The 20,678-nt window shown below is 34.6% G+C and overlaps 1 protein-coding gene and 1 pseudogene across 1 annotated transcript in view; one reads left to right on the top strand and one right to left on the bottom strand.

Moving 5' to 3' along the window:
* Nucleotides 1–20,285, bottom strand: part of LOC120073575 (UDP-glucose:glycoprotein glucosyltransferase) — a 43,629-nt gene extending 23,344 nt beyond the window's left edge. The window contains exons 1-9 of the mRNA XM_039026399.1: nucleotides 20,122–20,285; nucleotides 19,140–19,577; nucleotides 18,398–18,551; nucleotides 17,603–17,774; nucleotides 10,225–10,298; nucleotides 2,260–2,356; nucleotides 2,065–2,177; nucleotides 1,852–1,967; nucleotides 1,426–1,483 (exon numbers count right to left, since the gene is read on the bottom strand). Of these exons, the coding sequence (XP_038882327.1) occupies nucleotides 1,426–1,483; nucleotides 1,852–1,967; nucleotides 2,065–2,177; nucleotides 2,260–2,356; nucleotides 10,225–10,298; nucleotides 17,603–17,774; nucleotides 18,398–18,551; nucleotides 19,140–19,577; nucleotides 20,122–20,285 (1,386 nt within the window). The remainder of the gene's footprint in view (nucleotides 1–1,425; nucleotides 1,484–1,851; nucleotides 1,968–2,064; nucleotides 2,178–2,259; nucleotides 2,357–10,224; nucleotides 10,299–17,602; nucleotides 17,775–18,397; nucleotides 18,552–19,139; nucleotides 19,578–20,121) is intronic.
* LOC120073581 lies at nucleotides 6,076–6,977 on the top strand (annotated as a pseudogene).
* Nucleotides 20,286–20,678: the final 393 nt, after the last annotated feature.

Genomic DNA, 20,678 nt, shown 5'->3' with positions numbered 1-20,678 from the left:
ACATTGGTATTTAGATAATGCATTAGCTATATCTTTGATTAGAATAGGATCTTTTCATTCGATAAAAAGAAAAAAATAGTGAACTAACTCTTGATATTTATCAATAAATGATGATGGATAAAGGATTGAAAGTGCACATCACAAGATTCTTTCTTTCTCTCTCCTTCTATTTCTTCTTCTTCTCCTTCTTTTTTTTTTTTTCTTTTTTCTTTTTTTCTTTCCCTTTTTTCTTCTTTTTTTTTTTTTTTTTTTTTTGCCTTCTTTGACAACAGGAATGGAAAATAGCACTCAAAACTCTTCAAATCAGACCCTTCCTCAAACACTCACCCACCTTTCAAGTTTATGCCACATATCTTTTTACAAATGTAGGGGAAAAAAGTTGTGGAGTTACCAAAAGGGTGTCCAACTAGTCATCAAAACAGTGAAAATTACATGAAAGAGAGACTTTGGATGACTTCCAAGAAAAAATTTGAGAAATTTGCAATCTACACCTTCAAACTTTAAGAGTTATATCAATTTAAACTCTGAATTTTGGTACGAATATTAGTTAACACCCTTCTTCAGACTTAGTTTGAAAAATATTATGCAAAACATATAATTGTTACAATTGAACTTCTAAATTATTACAAGTGAATCAATTTAGACCCTTTCGTAAAATTATAAATAAAAATCGTCCATACATCTAATTCTAATACATGTATAGAGTTCTTCAAATGTTGGATTGATCAAATGAATGATTAGAATTGATGCATAGACAATTTCAAAAAAAATATTAATTGAGAGTCTTAATTGTTGTTAATGAAAGTTCAGGAGTTTGAATGATAAAATTATAAGTCACACGATATTCATCCAAGCAGAATGAATGAAGGGTGTAAATTTATGCACTTATGAAAGATACAATTATTAGTTCCGAGTTTAAATTGATACAACCCCAAGAGGTGTGAATTGATATTTTTCCCCAAAAAAAAAAAAAATTAACCTTCTCTGAACCTTCAAAGAGGAATTGGAGTGAGCATATCACATAAATGAAACAAAAAGGAGCAAGAAGAGAACTCAGCCAAATGATACGTTTGATGATCATATTATAGTGTCTTTCAATTGGAGTGGAGCCAGAAATTTTCATGAAGGTTAATTTTAGTTTCTAACTTTTATATTTATAATTTTTCAATCCTAAAAATTGATTGAGAGAGATATTAAAGCAAAAGCTTCAAAATCTAAAATCTCTCTAAAATTTCTTTAGGGCAGATTCTTCACTCCTGTTCTGTATTTCCGAGGAAGTCAAATTCCTTGATCTTGCTCTGTAATCCATTTTATTTCTAATTATATATCTATTCTCTAATAAAATATACAGAGAACATTAAGTTTTCATCGTTTAAATGCTGAAATATGATTCCTTGTAATCACAAAGAGAATAAAATTCTTTACCTTCAGTTTTGTAAATTGATCTGCCAACCATAGGTCCTGATGGATCATGTCAATCAACCTATAAAAGAGTGGCAGCAGAGTTAAGAGATCCCACCAGCGTAAGCTAAAAACAATGAAAAAATCTCATTCTCGTTTCAAAAAAAAAAAAAAAAAAAAAAACTAAAAAATTGGTGAACAATGGATGGAACCTAACTAATGATCACAACAGGATAGGATGACAGTATCTCTGTGTAAAATGTAAACAGTATTCCCTACTAAACAGATACATGTATGTGCATGATCCACTAAATTTAAAATAATGAGCGATCGTTAACCCTATTCAAATTGTAAGAATCTGGAACTACAGATAACCAAAAATGTCATTGCATAGTCTAGAATGTTTACAAGTGAAAGAAAGAGAAATATCAAGGGGAGCATAAGCATTACAGATAGAGGTCAACATCTTCAATATTGATTAAAGCACCATTGAGAGCCATTAAGGACTTGCCAGGTGGAATCATGCGTTGATTAGCAGTGATTTCATCTTTAACTGAATCGTTGAGCTGCGAGACAATCAACATAAAAACCAGTAATATTGATGGCACAGATATTTGACGCCATAAGGTTAATTCATGCAGGGGTACCTTATAGAGCATTTACCTTCATGCGAGATAATGAAGAAACAATGCTAGGAAAGTTTTGACTTATTTCCTGCATTGACTGCAAAGGATCAGAGGCCTGCACTATTCTCTGTGCAGTTTGATGTCCCAAATCTACCAAAAGAAAGCAATTAATTAGGCTTTGAAACACGGACACCAAGAGGGTATCAAATAGTAAACTTCAAAGTTCAATTACCCTTTAGTTCCCACACATTAAGCGTGTCTGAAACAGTTGATGACAGTAGATAATCCCTAAAAGCCATGATCTCAGATGTTAACTCTGGTTTCCGTTCCTACATTGAGCATATAGATCTTTTCAACCTTAGTTGCATAAGCCATAAGGTCTACCTGGCTAAAATGAACCACAGGTAGTCTAACAACACTACTAGATTAACTTATGTGGAAGCAGATTTAAGATGTACTGTTTTGTTTTTCTTTCTATTTCTGCTTTTTCTGGACAAGTAACTTCATATTTAAGAGATGATATACACGCTTTTATTATGAGAGAAGAACAGTAAACTACAAAAAAGAAAAGGAAAAAAAAAGCCCGCAGCAGCTACTGCTCCTACGGCCAAAGAACAGACCAAATAGTCCCCGTGAAAATACATTCCAGGAGGTATCATGGGGCATAATTTTTTCTTCCAACGAACTGCACTGGTACATTTCCTTTCCCCTTTTTTTTCTTTTTTCTTTTTTTTCCCCTTATAAGAAACTTGATAAATAACTTCATAAAAATGGGAAAACCAAGGGCAATGGAAATTATGTATTAAGATTCTATATTAAGTTGTTCCAAGTCTACATAGTGAAGGAAGACACTAAAGCTACAATTGTTCCATAAATCTTATTGGCAACTAAATAAGATAGCAAACAAAATAGTAATTTAGCAAATCAATAAATATCTAAGCAATTAGATATTTAAGAAATAAAATAATATATTTTAAAGAAGGAAAAATCTAGAAAGATGGAGAAATAAAAATTATAAATAACATAATTAAATAAATAGTAAATAAAATTGTAATAAATAATAATAATAATAAAACAAAAATATAATATCATGCATATGTCAGCAAGTAAAAGGTAAATAAAATAAATAATACAATTTATACATATACATATGTCGGTTAAAATAATAATAATAAATAAATAAATAACAAGAGGAGAGAGAGTCGGTTGTGCCTCCTATAAATAGGAGACTAGAGAATCCACTAAGGCATGGAACAAAATTGAGGAACTTTTTTGGCATCTCCAATAGACATGCTCTCCCATTTTCTCTTGTTTTAATAACTTTCTTTAATTTTAAGAACTCAGTTAATAAATAGGAATATAGCCTTAGTAGTTAATTTAATATATTTTCTCCCACTTTCTCTTGCTTTTACTTATGAAATTGAAATAATTTAACAACAATCTTTAATTTTAATAACTCAGTTGATATATATATATATATATGTGTGTGTGTGTGTGTGTATATATATGTATATATATAATTAGTAATTAATCTTTGAGCAAGCTTCCTCCTTATTCATTGGTTATTGTTTATTTGACAAAAATGTAAGTTGATACTTCAATACTAACGAATGTTTTATAAGACTTCAATAATCTACCTATGTTTTTAGGTTATTTGTAACCTAGACCAAATCAATAATATTAAAATAATAAAACACCATAAGCTACATACATTAAATTAATCCAAAACAAAGTATGAAGTTTCACTACTACTATTATATACTACTATTACTATTACTATTATTATTATTGTTGTTGTTATTATTATTATTATTATTATTATTACTCCTCTTACTACACCTACTATTATTACTAATACTATGTTAAATATTCTATCACTATACTAATAATACTATTGTTACTATTATTTCTATTATTACTATTACTATTGGTATTAATAATGCTCTTTATTATTATTATTACTACTACTTCTACTCCAACTACTATTACCGTTACTAACACCAATATCACAATTATTACTTTTATATTATACTACTATTAATAATAATATTAATATTAATAATTCTATTATTATTACTATCATTAATTATAATAATAATAGTATTAACAATATTATTATTATTACTATTATTATATTATCATCATCATCATTATTAAAGAATAAATTGTAATTTACTAATTCCCTCCAGACTTAATAATCATAATTCATTAAGTTCCTTAATCCAATAGTCTTAAAACTAGTTTTAATCATAAGTGTTCTTTGTGGAATCTATAGGATCAAACCATAAGGAATAAATAGGATCGCAATCAAGGTAAGTAGCTTATCTCACACTCTCTTTAAGTGTTTTATGGTAGCGTGCCTTTGATATGTTTGTATTATTGTGTTGTTATTGTTACATTGTATTACATGTTTAAAACACGTTTCTCTACAAGGGATCCCATGCATTATGTTTGTTCATGATTATGTTAAGATCAAGTTTTAATTGGATATAGGTTATGCTTCCAGGGCTAGCAGGACATGTATGATTGCACCTATCTAGACCCAATCTTACGTTATGTTTATGTTAAGGCTAGCAGGGTATGTATAGTCGCACCCCTCTATTCCAATCTTATGTTTAAGTTAATAGGTTGATGTTGGATGCGACTCCAACCCTACTGACTGCATGACCTGCTAATCATTAGATGGGTTAGTTTCCGCTTAAGTCCACATCTTCCTATTAGGACAGAGGAACTTATGTTGGAAGCGTATCCGATTACCTCATGTTATGATAAATTTATATTTTTGGTCCCATCATATGTTTTCATGACATGTTGCATGTGATTGTGCAGTCACTACCTTAAGTGAGAGCTACTTACTGGATATAGTATATACTCATCCTATTTTACAGACTTTGTAGGTAAGAATACAATATAGGTGGCATGATTGGACGTCGCTCAAGGGGTCAACCATCAAACTTACTGTTTTGGGCATATATGCATTTTGTTCCATTCGCTAACGTTTTATGGATCCCGGTGTTTTGTAAAAGGAACCTTTTAAGTTTTTACTACTTAATAAAAGTTTAAATGTGTTCCTTTAAAAAAAATTTACCAAAACTTATCTCATGATAGAAAAGTCTAGGTATGTATGTCGTAATGGTCAGACCTTGATATGTAGGGGTCAGATCATTACAAAATTGGAGGGAAGTTGCCTAATGGTTTAGTGGGAATGATGGAGGAAAATTTTAAGGTTAGTGGTAGAAATTAGCCTATTAGTGGTTAGGTTTTATTTTTCATATAAATGATTGTAATATTTCCACTTCAATAAACACATAACTCAAATGAAGCACTTGATCCTCTTTGCAATATTTTTCTCTTGTTTCTATCTTTCATTCTCTTCGTTTCTTATTTTTCATTACATGGTATCAGGGCATTCAAGTTTTTTGTTGTGTTTAGAATTTAAATATTCGATAAAGATGAACAGTGGAAACAATATTCGTGTAGACAAGCTTGCCGATGATAATTATTGCTATTGGAGGCTATGTATGGAAGCCTTTCTATAAGGACAAGAATTTTGGGATCTTGTTTCCAGTGATGATTCAATTCTAGAAGATACTCTGGAGAATGTTAAGGCACAGGAAAAGTGGAAGGTAAATGTGGCAAAGCTTTATTTGCTTTGTGAAGTTCTAATAGAAATGAGTATATTGAGCATGTTCATGATGAGAATTCTCTAAAGATAGTGTGAAGACATTGGTTGTTCCTGCAAAAAAGCACAACGAGATTGCAGTATTTGGAAAACGAACTTGCTAGAACAACTCAAGGTGATTTTTCAGTTTCAGAATTTTTTTTCTGAAAATTAAGACTTTGCGTTTTGATACTTTAGATTTGGACAAAGAGGAACCTATTAGTGATGGTTGTTTGTATTGTTATCTTATTTGTAGACAATTTATGCTGTTTATTTCTTCAATACAAAGTTGGGTAAATCAACCTTTCATCGTTAAGTTGGAAAATTTGCTCTTAGATCAAGAAGCATTGATGAAACAAATGCTTGATAATAACAAGTAGCCTCATTCTGAAGTCTTCGGGAGATGCAAAGAAGTCCAGCCTCATTTCGAAGTGGAAGCCAATTTTTATGCAAAAGGCAATGGAAAGATTAATTATTCTTCCAAGCATTCTTCAAATGACAACAAGGATTTCAAGATTGAAAGGCAATCCAAGGGAAATTTGAAGGGATGATTTAGGTGCGACAAGCCGGGGCACATCAAAAGTGATTGTCGGATGTTTTGCATACTAATGTTTCTATAGATTAAAATACAAATTGGATCGCTCTTGGATTGCAGCAGCACAAAGGAGGTTTAGAGAAATGGTTTCGCTCGAGCTTCAAAAATGGCTTGCTGCTGGTGTTCTCAAGTGTGGTAGAGACTAGGTCTGCCTAGATCCTAATGAAGTCAATGAAATCTCTATGGCCTATTCTCAGCAAAACATTAGGAAGTTGGTGAAAGATGAGTTCATTGTCAGGAAGCCAACAAAGATTCACTCTCATTCCCATGCTTGTCGAATGAAGGAGGCTAAGAGGAAAGGATGTCACTTCGGATACGGTAAGCGTAAGGGTACCAGAGAAGCTAGATTGCCCACCAAGATTCTCTAGATGAGGAGGATGTGTGTTCTGAGGAGATTACTCCACAAGTATAGGGAGTCCAAGAAGATTGACAAACATATGTACCATGACATGTACATGAAGGTGAAGGGTAATGTTTTCAAGAACAAACGTGTGCTAATGGAGACCATCCACAAATCAAATGCTGAGAAGGCAAGAGAGATGACAACATCATATCAATTTAAGTCAAAGAGAGCAAAGAACAAGGCTAGCAAGGAAAGAAAGGAACGGTTGACCTAGGAGAAAAGCCAATTGCCGCTGCTGCCTCAATTGTTGCATCTAAAGCCACTCAGGTATCCAAAAAAGAAAAGAAGTGAACTTCTGATCGTTCGTAGATCCTCGTTACTATACTGGTTTTGACCACTTTTGTCGTTTTTCTTGTCTTGGACAATTTTTCTTGTTATCGAAATCCCAGACAATACAGATTGGATTGTTGGTTCTGATTGTTCTCATCATGCAACTGGAAATATTTCTCTTCTCTTTATTGTATGTACTCACCAAAGAGGAAGAGTAATTATGATGAATGATAATTTCTTACATCCTGTTATTGAAGAAGAGCAAGTTAATGTTGAGAATGGTTCATCATGTGTTAGTGGTGTCTCTTGAAGATGTTTATCATGTTCTAGATTTAAAGAAGGATTTGGTTTCAATTTCTGAGATTGCTGACTCTAGGAGGTACGTTCATTTGGCCCAAATGTTGGAAAATTATTTTTTTTATTAAGAAATTTGAAGGTGATGTTTTGCCCGCTGGGAAGGGAAAAGATTTCCTCTATGTTTTGTCTACAAGTGATGCATATGTTGAAAAGACAGGTCATAATAACGATGCAACACTTTGGCACATGTAGGTCACCAGTTGTAAAGAATTTCTATGAAGAAGCTTCTAGATGGTTTCCCTCTCTTTAGACAAATACACTATGATGTGATTTATCCTGGTTGTCAATTTGGTAAGTCACATCGTCTTCCAGTTCCAAATTCAAATAATAGATCTATTGGTCTAATGTCATTACTTCATTCCGAAGTGATGGAACCAACTAGAACACCTAACTATTGTGGTTATAGTTATGTTATGGCCATTGTGAACATTTTTTCTCGGTTCACTGGGATGTATATTTTGGAAGTTAAAAAAAAGTGAGACTGTCCCCAAGTTTATCCAATTCATGGAGCAAGTGGAGAAGGAATTTATGTTGCCAATAAAGTGTCTTTGAACAGATAATGAGAGAGAATATATGTCTGATCAGTTTTAGAGTTACTGCAAAGAGCATGACATTCAACGCCAAATGACGTATCCTGACACTCTATATCAAAATGGAGTTGCTAATCATAAATTAGAATATCTTACTTCCATGAGCTTGTCTTAGCTACATGAAAAGAACCTTCCAAAGGAGCTTTAGGCAACAACTATTTAGTCAATTTATCACATCATAGATCACTTACCTCCATGAGCAAAGGCAGTGAGGTACTAATCATCAGAAACCCAATGAAAAGATGGAGATGTATGGATCCAAAGATGAGAAGTTTTTATTTCTCATGATGTGGTATTTCACGAAGTTTCGTCATGTCAAATAGATGCAAGTTCAAAAAAAGATGTAGTTGACTTGTCGGCTTTTTTTACTGATGACGCATCAAATGAAAAAGGAATTAATATAAGTCCTGAAGAAAATTTTGAGGTATATGAAGACACAGAGATTGTTATTCGTAGGTCTCCTAGACCGAGAACACGACCCAGTTATTTATTTGACTATGAGGTACTAAAAAATAACCAGTTGTTTTTAATGGGTGATTTTTGTGAAGATGAATCCTAGTCCTTTCATGAAGTTAGAGGAGCTTTTGAATGAGAAGGAGCAATTCAGAATTACACTTGGTGTTTTTTTTATTCAAATGGAAACAAACCTTTTCATTGAATTAATGAAATGAGACTAATGCTCAAGAAACAAAATAGGAATCATAATAACAGACTAATCAACATATGAAATTCAAGCGCAGTGCAAGAACTTAGCAAGAAAAACTTACTAAATTGCTAACTAATTGATAGAAGAACAAATAAATACATTCCAATTTAAGCTAATATCTTGAATAGAATAGTCTGCAAAGAGTTTGGAAAGAGAGCACCATGAAGAAGCTTTGACAAGAACAATCTCATAACAGTCAAACCAAGGAAATGACTTGTCTTGAAAAATGCATTGATTTCGTTCTAACCAAATTTTTGAAAGATAGCTTTAACAAAAATAACCCACGACCGATGAAAATGAGCTTTTAAGGGCAGGCCTACTAAGAGTTGAATCACATTTTGCTTGTAGTCATTGCACAAAATCCAATGGAGATTAAACAGTTAGTATAACTGTCTCCAAAATTCTTTAAGAGAATTGACAATCAAAGAAGATATGCTGGCAATCATCACTATCCAAAGTGAGTGATTTGGCAGCTTTCTTTGAACAATTGAGTGTTCCTAAAAACATAACCCAAATGATGTTAACACTCCTTGGACAACTTGATTCCATAAAGCTTTGTGTAGCTTATTATTTGTGGGAGAGGACAAAGCCACATGTCTAAACAAAGACTTAACAGACATCAAACCTGAAGCTTCCTGAACCCATTTCTAGAGTCATGCCTTTCTACTACTCTTTGGCCTTCTTTTTATCCTCCGTGCAATATTTTTCTCTTATTTCCATCTTTCATTCTTTTTGTTTGTTATTTTTCATTACGAAGTTATAACTGCAAAAGAATTCCTGGCATTGTAACACCACCAAGGGAGGTAAGCTATGCACGGTTACAAAAACAATCAAAAGAAATAGGCACCTGGTACGTTCAATATTTCAGTTTGAAAGAAAGCTAAAATCCTTGATACTATGGAATCCATAAGAAGTTAGATGAGAATAGCTCCAAGAGGCATTTATAAATATTATAATAAGAACACTAAAAGCTAGATCTTGTATGGATGTTCATGAACCAGCTCGCATGTGCTCTTAATCCCAATCTTATGAGAGCTACTCTCTTCGAGATATAAACTTAAATTGGGCTGCCTTTATCTTTGCTTAATAGGTTTTTTTTTAGAACTCAAGGACACAGATGTACAACCTATAGAACAGATCAGATATGTACAACCTATAGAACATATCCAGTTCAAGTAAGGTCGTTATCTTTGCTTAATAGGTTCTTGCTGTGACTTTTTTTATCATTTTATTCAGATTGTTTTTTGTTCTAATTATTTTTATATTGTTACCATTTTTCCTTATTTCACTCCCTTTTAGGAATTTAACGTTAGTCTCCTTTCATTTCATCAATGAAAAATGTTGTCTCTTGTCCAAAAATGAAGAAAAGAACACTAACAGTGAAACCCCACTTCAATTTTAAAAATGAGCTGAATAATTGTAGAAAATGTGCTCAATAGACAATAAATAATGAAAGAAAATGTAACCACTAATATAAGTTTAATGACCGTTGAAGCAAATTGCAAACCATCCAAACCATTGCTTGATATAATATAACATAGCAATCTTAAACAAATGAAAACTATTTTTTTATAATTTTATAAAGAAAATACTAGTAATTTGAAGGAAAACACACCAAAATCTTGGAAAATATGAAGCCTCTAACTTCTTGGCTGAGGTCTTCAGTCCGAGGATCTTCCAAAGTGACACCTGCAATCCATAAGGCTATTTGAAGGCATCTTAACCCAGAAAAATCATTTTTAACAAATTAGCCAGTGATGGAATAAAGTAGAATGTTTGACCCCACCCAACTAAATCACAGTCAAGCCTAGTGTTTTGAAAGGCGCGGCCAGGCGCGCGCCTAGGCGCAAGGCGCAACGGTGGCAGGCGAGGCGCACGACGAAAGGTGCACCTATCTTTTTTTTTTTTACTAAATACATATTAAATATAAATACGCATTTAGTTAAACCAAAGCAAATAAGATTGTGTTTTAATATAATATATATATATATAATTTTTTAAACCTAATTTGGCATCATAATGATACATACGAACAACGGCAGCCTTATTCCTTCTTCTTCACGATTTCATCTCCAAGAAGTCAGTAAGTCTTTTCTTCTTCTTCTTCCCCTTTCTCTTCTTCTTCTTTCTTCACAAAATCTTCTTCTTCTTCTTCCTTGATCCTTCATTCACAGTTGCTTTCAAGAGAAAAAAATAAAAAAAATCAGAACTTCTATTCTCCTCCTCCTCTTCTTCTTCTTCCTTCATTCACTGTCTCTTCAAAAAATAAAAATAAAAATAATCAGAACTGTCCCTCCTCCTCCTTCCTCTTCTTCCTCTTCTTCTTCTTCTTCCTCCTTCCAAACTGTAGTTCAAAAAAAAATTCAGAACTGTCTCTTCTCCTTCCAAATGAAATTAGAAAAAAGAGTTCTGTTTTATCTTTAAGAAAAAAAGAGAGTATGACGTGCATGTGTCCAGCCCTGTTTTTTCTTCAAAAAAAGAGAAAAAAGTCCTGCTTTTTTTTGCTGCCAGCCACCAATACTTTGCTACCACATTGGTATCTTTGTTTTTCATCAAAAAAACAAAGAAAGGCTTCAAAACAGAGAAGAAAACTTTACAAAACAGCAGCCGTCATCAAAATTCTGGTACATCCTGACTCCCAAATCCCAAATCCTCACTTTTGTGATCAATTTCTTAAGGTAGTTACCAATCAATTTATGTTTCTAATAATTAGATGGCTGAGGACGATTTAAGAAAGGATCCGGCATGGAAATATGCAAAATTGCAAAATGATCAAGATGTAAATACATTAGTGTGTGGATTTTGTTCAAAAGTAACAAAAGGAGGAGTTTTTAGAATGAAACAACACCAATACTTTGCTACCACATTGGTATCTTTGTTTTTCATCAAAAAAACAAAGAAAGGCTTCAAAACAGAGAAGAAAACTTTACAAAACAGCAGCCGTCATCAAAATTCTGGTACATCCTGACTCCCAAATCCCAAATCCTCACTTTTGTGATCAATTTCTTAAGGTAGTTACCAATCAATTTATGTTTCTAATAATTAGATGGCTGAGGACGATTTAAGAAAGGATCCGGCATGGAAATATGCAAAATTGCAAAATGATCAAGATGTAAATACATTAGTGTGTGGATTTTGTTCAAAAGTAACAAAAGGAGGAGTTTTTAGAATGAAACAACACCTTATTAGTGGTTATAGAAATACCACAACCTGTAGAAAATGTCTGGATCACGTGAGATTAAAGATCAAAGAAATTTGTTTGTGGACATTGATGAGGAAAACTATGGTATTGACGACGAGGACGAAGATGAAGTGTGCATAAGTAATTCAAATAAAAGAGTGGCACCAGCTTCAAAGAAGCCAAGACAAAAAGGTCTAATGGATGCATATTTTACACCAAACTCGGAAAATGTGGCGCAAGATAGAAAGAATGACAAAGGAAAGGGAAAACAGACTACGATGAATGAGGCATACAAAAAGGAAATGAGGGGGCACACCATCCAAAGGATTGCTCGAAGGTTTTATGACGCGAGAATATCTCTCAATGCCTGCAATTATGAAAGTTTTGCCCCTATGATTGAAGCAATTGGGCAATTTGGTCCTGGATTGAAACCACCATCATATCATGAGTTGAGAGTATCGTGTTTGAAAAAGGAATTAGAAGCCACAAATGAGTTGATGAAGAACCATAAGCAGAGTGGGTCAAGGTTGAATGTACTATTATGGCTGGTGTATGGACAGATAGAAGATATAGAACATTAATTAACTTTTTAGTTAATAGTCCTAAAGACATCATGTTTATTGAGTCTATCGATATTTCATCTTATGTGAAGGATGGAAAGAAAATGTTTGAGTTACTCGAAAATTTTGTAGAACGCATTGGAGAAGCCAATGTCACACAAGTTGTTACAGATAGTGCCTCAACAAATGTTATGGCAGGTAAGAATGCAAAGTACCAACTCTTTCTTAAAAATTCGTTAGTCTTACGCTTGTTCTTATACATTTAAGAAGCCTAAATATGTTCTTATTTTACTTTGTTAATAGGGAGATTGTTAGAAACAAAATGACCCCAATTAATTTGGTCTCCATGTGCTGTTCATTGCTTGGATTTGATGTTGGAGGGTATATACAAGATCCCACATATTCGTAAAACACTGAAAAAAGGCATGGAGGTTAGCAATTTCATTCACGTTCGTCCCGGATTATTAAACATGATGAGGTAGTTTACTAATCAAAAGGAGTTAGTTGGACCAGCTAAGACTCACTTTGCTACAGCTTGCATAACAATATCAAGTTTACATCGTCAGAAAATCAATTTGAGAAAGATGTTTACTTCGGATGAGTGGAAAAATAGCAAATGGAGCAAAGAACAACAAGGAAAATGGGTTGTTCAAACAATTTTGTTGACAACTTCGTATTTGCTCTTAAAGTATCCAACCCTTTATTGCGAGTACTTAGGTTGGTGGATGGCGAGAAGAAGCCTCCTATGGGATACATTTATGAGGCTATGGATAGAGCTAAGGAGGCCATTGCCAAAGCCTTCAATGGTAAGGAAGAAAAGTACAAAGATATTTTTACAATAATTGATCAACGATGGAAGCTTCAGTTGCATCGTCCTTTGCATGCAGCAAAATATTATTTAAACCTAGAATTCTATTATTCAAATCCAAATATTCAAGTTGATGATGAAATTGTTAATGGGTTGTATTCATGTATAACAAAGATGGTTGCTTCCTTGGACATTCAAGACAAAATACTTGGAGAGCTAACAAAATACAAGAAATTTGAAGGACTATTTAGAAGGTCTTTAGCAATAAGACATAGGGACAAAATATCTCCAGGTAAACTCAACTTTAAGTCTTTGATTAAAGTATATTGAATATCATTTCGAATTGAAAGCTACTAATATAGTTTTGATCTATAATAGAATGGTAGGAAGATTTCAGACAATCAACTCCAAACTTGCAAAAGTTTGCTATGAGAATTTTAGGTCTCGCTTGTAGTGCCTCTGGATGTGAACGTAATTGGAGCATTTTTTAACAGGTTAGGTATCTTTTATTATTTGTAGTGCCTCTAGATGTGAATGTAATTGAAGTTGACAATGAGATTTTTATTGTGTATACTTGCAGCTTCATAGTAAGAAAAGGAATAGACTTGCTCAAAGTCGTCTGAATGACTTGGTATTCATAAAATATAATAGAGCACTGAAGCGATATAATATTCGGGACATCATCGACCCTATCTCTATAAAAGAGATGGATGATAGTAATAAGTGGCTGATTGGAAGAATGGATGACGATTCAAAGGAGGATGATGATCTTGTTTTCGACGACGATTCTTTAACATGGAGCAATGTTTCAACAGTTATTGGAGCAAAAGAACTTACCTATTATTCTAGAGCCAGTACCTCAAGAACTAAGTATAAGACTAACGCTTTATGTTCATCTTCATCTTCCGCACAACCACGGTCCCAACCCACCCCCACACCAGTTAATTTGGATGACTCTGAGACCGACGAAGAAGATACAGATGGTTATAAATCGAATGATGGAGAGAATGAGGATGAAGACCTATTTAGTGAAGATGAGTTCGATATTTAGGATTTTAGAATTGTATTTGTGATTTTTTTTGTGTCGTTTCACTTACTTGGTGTTGAATGGCAATGACTAATATTTAAATCTTATCTATCTTTTATTTTTTTTTTATATTCTTCTTTAAGTCACATTTCTATTCATCTATGTTTTGGTTGTGTAAATATATATATGTACATATATATATATAAATATATATATATATATATATTATATATATAAGATTATATATATATTTATTATTTAGTGCGCCTCACAAAAAAAAAAGCCTGCGCCTTTATGTGTGCCTTGTGTCTAGGCTCCAGAGGGTCATTGCGCCTTAGTGCGCCTTAGGCATTTTAAAATACCTGCCTACATAATCAAGCTATATCCCTTTTTCCCAACTAGTATGAGACCTCACGTTAATAAGATAGAATGCAATTTATTTTTAATGAGAAACATTGGTTAAAGAAAAGAGAAAAAACAGAGAACTTCATTAAAAAAACTGGAGACAAACAAAATAACATAGGGGACAAAGGAATAAGGCATCCCTTTTCCGAAGAGAAGGATTACAAAAAGACCTTCCAATCTAAGATAATGGAGTCTATGGAGTAATCACAAAAAAAAAAAAAAAAAAAAAAAAAAAAAAAACACCTATGCTGAGCACTCCAGGTAGAGGCAGTGAGCTATACAGAATGTCAATATCATAAAAGAAAGCGACTTTTTATCTGAAAAAATTATAGAATTTCTTTCCTTCCAAAGAACCCAAGGAATAGCTCTTCCTCAATTCTTCCACAGCACTTTAGCTTTATCTTTAAAAGGCAAAGGCCACCCTGAAAGAACCTCCATCAGCCACCTATCCAGCACCATGTGTTTGTTTCATTGATAAGATGAAATAATACAAATTATGGGAGAAACCAATCTCAAGCAGGAGCTACAAAAAGAGCCTCAAATTGGCCAAAGTAAGATGAATTTTTACACTAACCTGGTTAGTTTCAGCCTTATGAATGACTAAAACCTTCATTTCAGCCTTATGGAAGACAAAAATCCCAAAAAAAAGGTGAATATCTAACTGCCAACTAACTGGTTTTTCTGCAGAAGTTGAATAGATTCGACAAATGTCCAAATTGGGAAATGTCATGAGGTTCTAGAGATAAAGAGATTTTCAAGAGGAAATCAACTATTCAGTTGAGAGCCATACTTGTTTTTTTTATTTGAACAACTGCTTTAATTGAGAAAAAATGAAAGAATACAGCAGCAAAAGACACTGCCCACCAAAAACACCCTCACTAAAGGAAAAGCGTTCAGCTAAGTAAAACGTTGCCTATAGAATAGTTACAAAAAAGCTTCAAAACCGAAGCCCAAAGGGACACATGAAATCTCACTAAAGACCACACCTCACCAGAGTCCCTGTCCCTACCTCTTAACACTCTATCATTCCTCTCCCCCCAAATATCCCAAACAATACCACACACCCCAGCCAGCCATAAAAAACGGCCTTTCTCTTTGAAAGGCAGATGGAGAAGGAACTCCTTGATCGTCGCATGGAAGTCTTTCTACCCAACAAAGCAAACATTGAACTTCGATAAGAAAAGACTCCACAAAGTCCTCGCATAGTAATAGTTCCAAAGGAGATGATCTAGGTCTTCCTCTGTCATCCGACAAAGAATACAGCAAAAAGGCCCCATAAGCAGTTCTTCTCCTAACAAGTCTATCAAAAGTGTTCACACGACCAAGACTTGCCAGATAAAAAACCTGACTTTCTTAGAAATCTTAATCCTCCAAATCACATCGAACACAAACACTCCAATGGGAGAGGGATCCAGTAGCAAGCGGATTTACAAGAAAACCCTTCACTAGGATTCGGATTCCAGATGCGAATATCCCTTCTCCCCTCCAATAAAGAAAGAAGAAAGGCAACCTCCGTCGTTTCCTATTGTTCAAATAACGACGGAACCCGAATGAAAAGGACACAAAGCTCTAAGTTTAGATTAGGAAATCAAAGATCGGGTGATATTTTAAGGAAGATACATGATAAAGATGCGGAAAGACAGAAGAAAGAGCACTATCCCCCACCCATTGATCCTCCCAAAAATACGTATCTCTGTCGTCCCCCACAACACACCAAACAAAGTTATAAAAAGAAGGGAACTCAAAAGAAATGTCTTTCCACGAGTTTCGATGTGTGCCTTTAACCCCTTTCGCCACCCATTCAAAAGGATGATTGCCATGCTTACTCGCAATGATCCTACGCCACAAAGCCTTGGGTTCAAGGGTGAAGCGCCAAAGTCACTTAGCCAATAAAGCTTTGTTGTGAATCCCTTTAAAGTTACAAAACTCTCCAGCCACCCCCCCCCCCCCCCCCCCCCCCCACCCCCCCCCCCCCCCAAAATTCACAGGCCTCTCAATCGTCTCCCAACGGATGAGATGAGAGCCTTTTCCTTCATCCAACCCATCCCAAAGGAAATCCCTTATGAATTTTTCAAGACTCTTACAAACCAGACTAGGGACTCTAAAGAGGGAAATACACAGGAATACCACTTAAAACCGATCTTATCAACGTTAACCTCCCAACTTTGGAGAAGAAATTTTTCTTCCACTTCGCCAGCCTCCTTCGAATCTTCTCATAAATGGGATCCCAAAACGCCGTGGTCCTCAGATTACCTCCCAAGGGGAGACCAAGGTAGGAAGAAGGGAAAGAATCTACCTTACACCCAAACTCCTCCACCCAACTCTCAATCTTAGCTTGGTCATTGTTGATCCCCAAAATATGGCACTTACTTCTGTTAATTTTTAGGCCAGACATAGCTTCAAAAAAGCCCACCATGTGATTAAGAATGAAAAAAGAATCCTTGTTTCCAGAACAAAACAAGATCATATCATCTGCAAACTAGAGATGCGGTAGGGCCACCTCGTCCAAACCAACCCTAATGGACTCAATGATATTTCCTTCCAGCCCCTTGGATCGACCCTTTTGGAGTACCATTGACTAAGATGAAATACTGCTGATTCCTGATGCATCCCCACATCCACATTCTCCATCTAAACCCAAATCCCTTCTTCTTCATACGAGCATCCTCGATGGCCTCGTTGGTTATAAGAGCTTGATCCAAGATCTGCCTTCTAGCCAGGAAAGCTCCTGAATGCTTGTAATTCTTGTTTTATTGTGAAACAGAAATATATACTGAAAAATTATGTAAATCCTAAACTTCAAACACTATAATACCCAAAAAAAAAAAAAAAAAAAAAAGTATTTACAGATTTGAGATTTCAAACCTTCATCTGTAGTTTTATTCACAGTTAGTAAGGAGTTCTGGTTCATAATAAATCAAAGCATGTCAAAAGAACATAATTCAAAGATACCATTTGCCAGCTTCATTGAAGCTGGAATAAACTCAGAATAAACTGGGAAACTGAACTGACCTTTCTTTATCGCACTATCATCCATAGCCTTATATTCCATGTTCTTAAGAGCCAATTCTACCCCATAACCACCCAAATTCAAGGAACCTCTTGCACCAACAGCTCCACAGGAATTAATTTTTACTTCACACCCAGAAGGAATTACAGGTCGAACAACATATTTAATTTTTCCCTGAAAATTTAATCAAACAGCATATACAGTGTATAGATATTAAACAAAAAAATTGTAAAAAGTAGTGCTGTGACAATTAGCTATATCATCAATAGAGTTAGCAACATTTCACATAATAAACTAGATTGCAAATAAACACACAGTAGTTCTGGAATCAAAATCAGATCTACCCTCATAGTTCCAATAACAAAATATAACCTTAAGTTTAGTTAATACAATGAGATTTTTTTTTTAATGAATCTCCCTAAGTGTCTAGACTAGCTTACGCGCACCCCAACTCTTCTCACAGGGTGGCCCTACTATATTTAGTTGTGAAGGTAAATAGTAGACTATTAAATCCTATGTAGGTGGCCATCGTGGCTTGAAAAAAAGTTGTTTTCTCTAATCCCATTATTATTTACCTGGCCATTAGAAAATGAGAATAATGAGCATAATACTTTCAATGAAATAAAGAGTCGGTGTTTGGAATTTCATACATGTAATTCCTTTGGCACGAGGGATTNCCCCCCCGGAGCGTAATTTCATATTTTCTATGAAAAGACGATTCCATGTTCCTTTAAAAAAAAATTATAAAAGAAAAGAATAATGAACATGAAACAAACAATCGGAAAACAGGCATGAACCTCTTTGGCAGCTTTGACAAGGATGACATGAAATTGCTTAAAGCAATCAGTTCCAAGGGCTCCATAAAGGATGGCTACTCTACTTCCAGAAGATGAACCAAAATGAATGTGGTCAAAGTCATACAAATCAGGTGGCTGTATAGAATCCCCAACACTGACAGCAAAAAAATAAAATAATAATAATAATTAAAAAAATACCATATCAAGGAAAAGATAATGTAGAAAATAGTAAAGTCGTTTAAATATGTTTCCGGTCAGGAAGGAGGCAACAAATGAAAATGAAATAATTATCCAGATTACGAATCTATAATCAAATTCACCTGTTCCATCCACCAATAGCCAATTAAAATTCCTTCATGAAATCATAATGAGAAACTGGCCTTCCAGTTAGGGACTTTGATTAGGTGAAAACTTTTCATACGTACTTTCAAATTTCTTGGTGGACTTTTTCATCAAAATAGTTTTAAAGATAAGTAGATAACAATGGGTTGTTTCAACTTGCTTCTTTCCATATAATCTGGCACAAAGACAAAGCCACAACCATAGAATCCATTACTAGAAACTGGGTTCACTTATAGTATTACTATTCTTGTGAAATGGTCAGGTTGAGTTGGCTACTATGTCCTAGAAATGGTTTGTCCCAGTTGAATATTAATACTGGGTTCAATTATAGGATTACTATTCTTGTGAAATATCTACAAGAACTCCTCCACCTAAGGTTAGGTTGGTTAATATTACTAACCTTTCAGCAGGATTCTGAAGCCAAGTCAGCAATTCTGGAACATCAAAAAATAGGGACGCACCAGTATCCACCCAACAACATTTTCCGGCAGGAGTTTTTGGCTTGAGTCCAACAACTGAAGTATCTGACATTTTTCTTTTAATGTTTTCATTTCCTTCACCAACAGTGTTGGAGTTATTTTCTTCAGGTAGAGGAAAGGAGGAAAGCGATTCATCGGCTAACTGTTGGTAAAGAACCAATCTAGGGGATGCTGATCTTAGAACGAGAGAGAATTCATATAATGAGGCCAGGGGTTCACTTAGAAGAAAACGTCCATGCTTTAAAATTTTCTTCAGACAAGCTTTAGCCGTAGAAGCATCAGCATCATTTCCTTCCTCACGGAGCCAGACCTCAATAAACTCCCAGTAAAGGTCCTTTCTTTCTTTAGCAAGTAATTCACTGTACTCAAAAAGAATATAGAAGTCACTACATTGTGTAAAACCAAAAACTTCATTCACAGTTAAGATGAATATTGTAATTATTGGCTGACAATAATTATCTAATTCCACATTAGCAGTGAAACTTTCTGGCATTTTTTATTCAAAGCCTTAATGAAATATAAAGTAAAATACAACAAGCCATCTTTCAGATAAGACCACAATAAAATTATGAACATGTCCACTTTGAAAACAAACAAATGCCACCAACGAAATGAAAAGTATTGCTCATACACACGCATTGCACTCAATGACCATTATTTTCACGACCCTGAATGAGAAAATTGGATCTCACTAAACAACAAATCCGAAAATGGTTAAAAGTTGCCGCTACCAAATAATAAACCACCTCTCTCGATATCTCCAAAACATTAACAACAAATGGTGCTGGATTTCATCTACATAACTCAATTTTCTTCAACTAGAATTTCTCATTAAAATTTCATTACAGTAGCTTCAAATCAACGATTACAAAAACAAGAAAGGGAGAATGAAAGCAAAAGTACCCAGCTTCTAGGAGAACTGAAGTGCCGGACCACTTGGCTTGAACCGCAACCTGCACGTTCTTGGGTTTTCGAATCTCACCAAAAACTCCACTACCTCCATAGATTGCCAAAAACAATACAACGATCAGAGGTCGACACGCGGATCTAAAACAGCTCGTCCCCATTAACAAATCAAAACCAATCACGATGTTCACTTCAATTGTTGAAATACACAGCTTCCACCATTGATGGGTTCGAAAAAAACTAGGTGATGAATCAGAGACCGAAGGTTGCCGAGTGTATGAAGTTTCGAAAGTGAGCCTCTCAAGCTCGGCGACGATGGAGAAGACTCCGCAGTGGAAGGAAAAACCGCATGGCCAGTCAAAGGCATTGTTGTCATTTTGAATACTATTTGAGGGTGTTTTCGTCATTTTAATTGCCGTGTCAGATTTGCCAACGTGGCACTCCATTATTGGATAGTTCTCGACGAAGAAAGTTAACCAGATTTGAATTGTAAAACGAATCGGCCCACCACCATCCAAAGAAGCCCAAATAGATTATCAGCCGAAAAGTCGGGC

Source organism: Benincasa hispida, chromosome 1, assembly GCF_009727055.1.
Source record: "Benincasa hispida cultivar B227 chromosome 1, ASM972705v1, whole genome shotgun sequence".
In the NCBI taxonomy this organism is placed as follows: Eukaryota; Viridiplantae; Streptophyta; class Magnoliopsida; order Cucurbitales; family Cucurbitaceae; genus Benincasa; species Benincasa hispida.
Note: the sequence above shows the minus strand (reverse complement) of the source record. Positions and strands in the feature narration are given on the sequence as shown.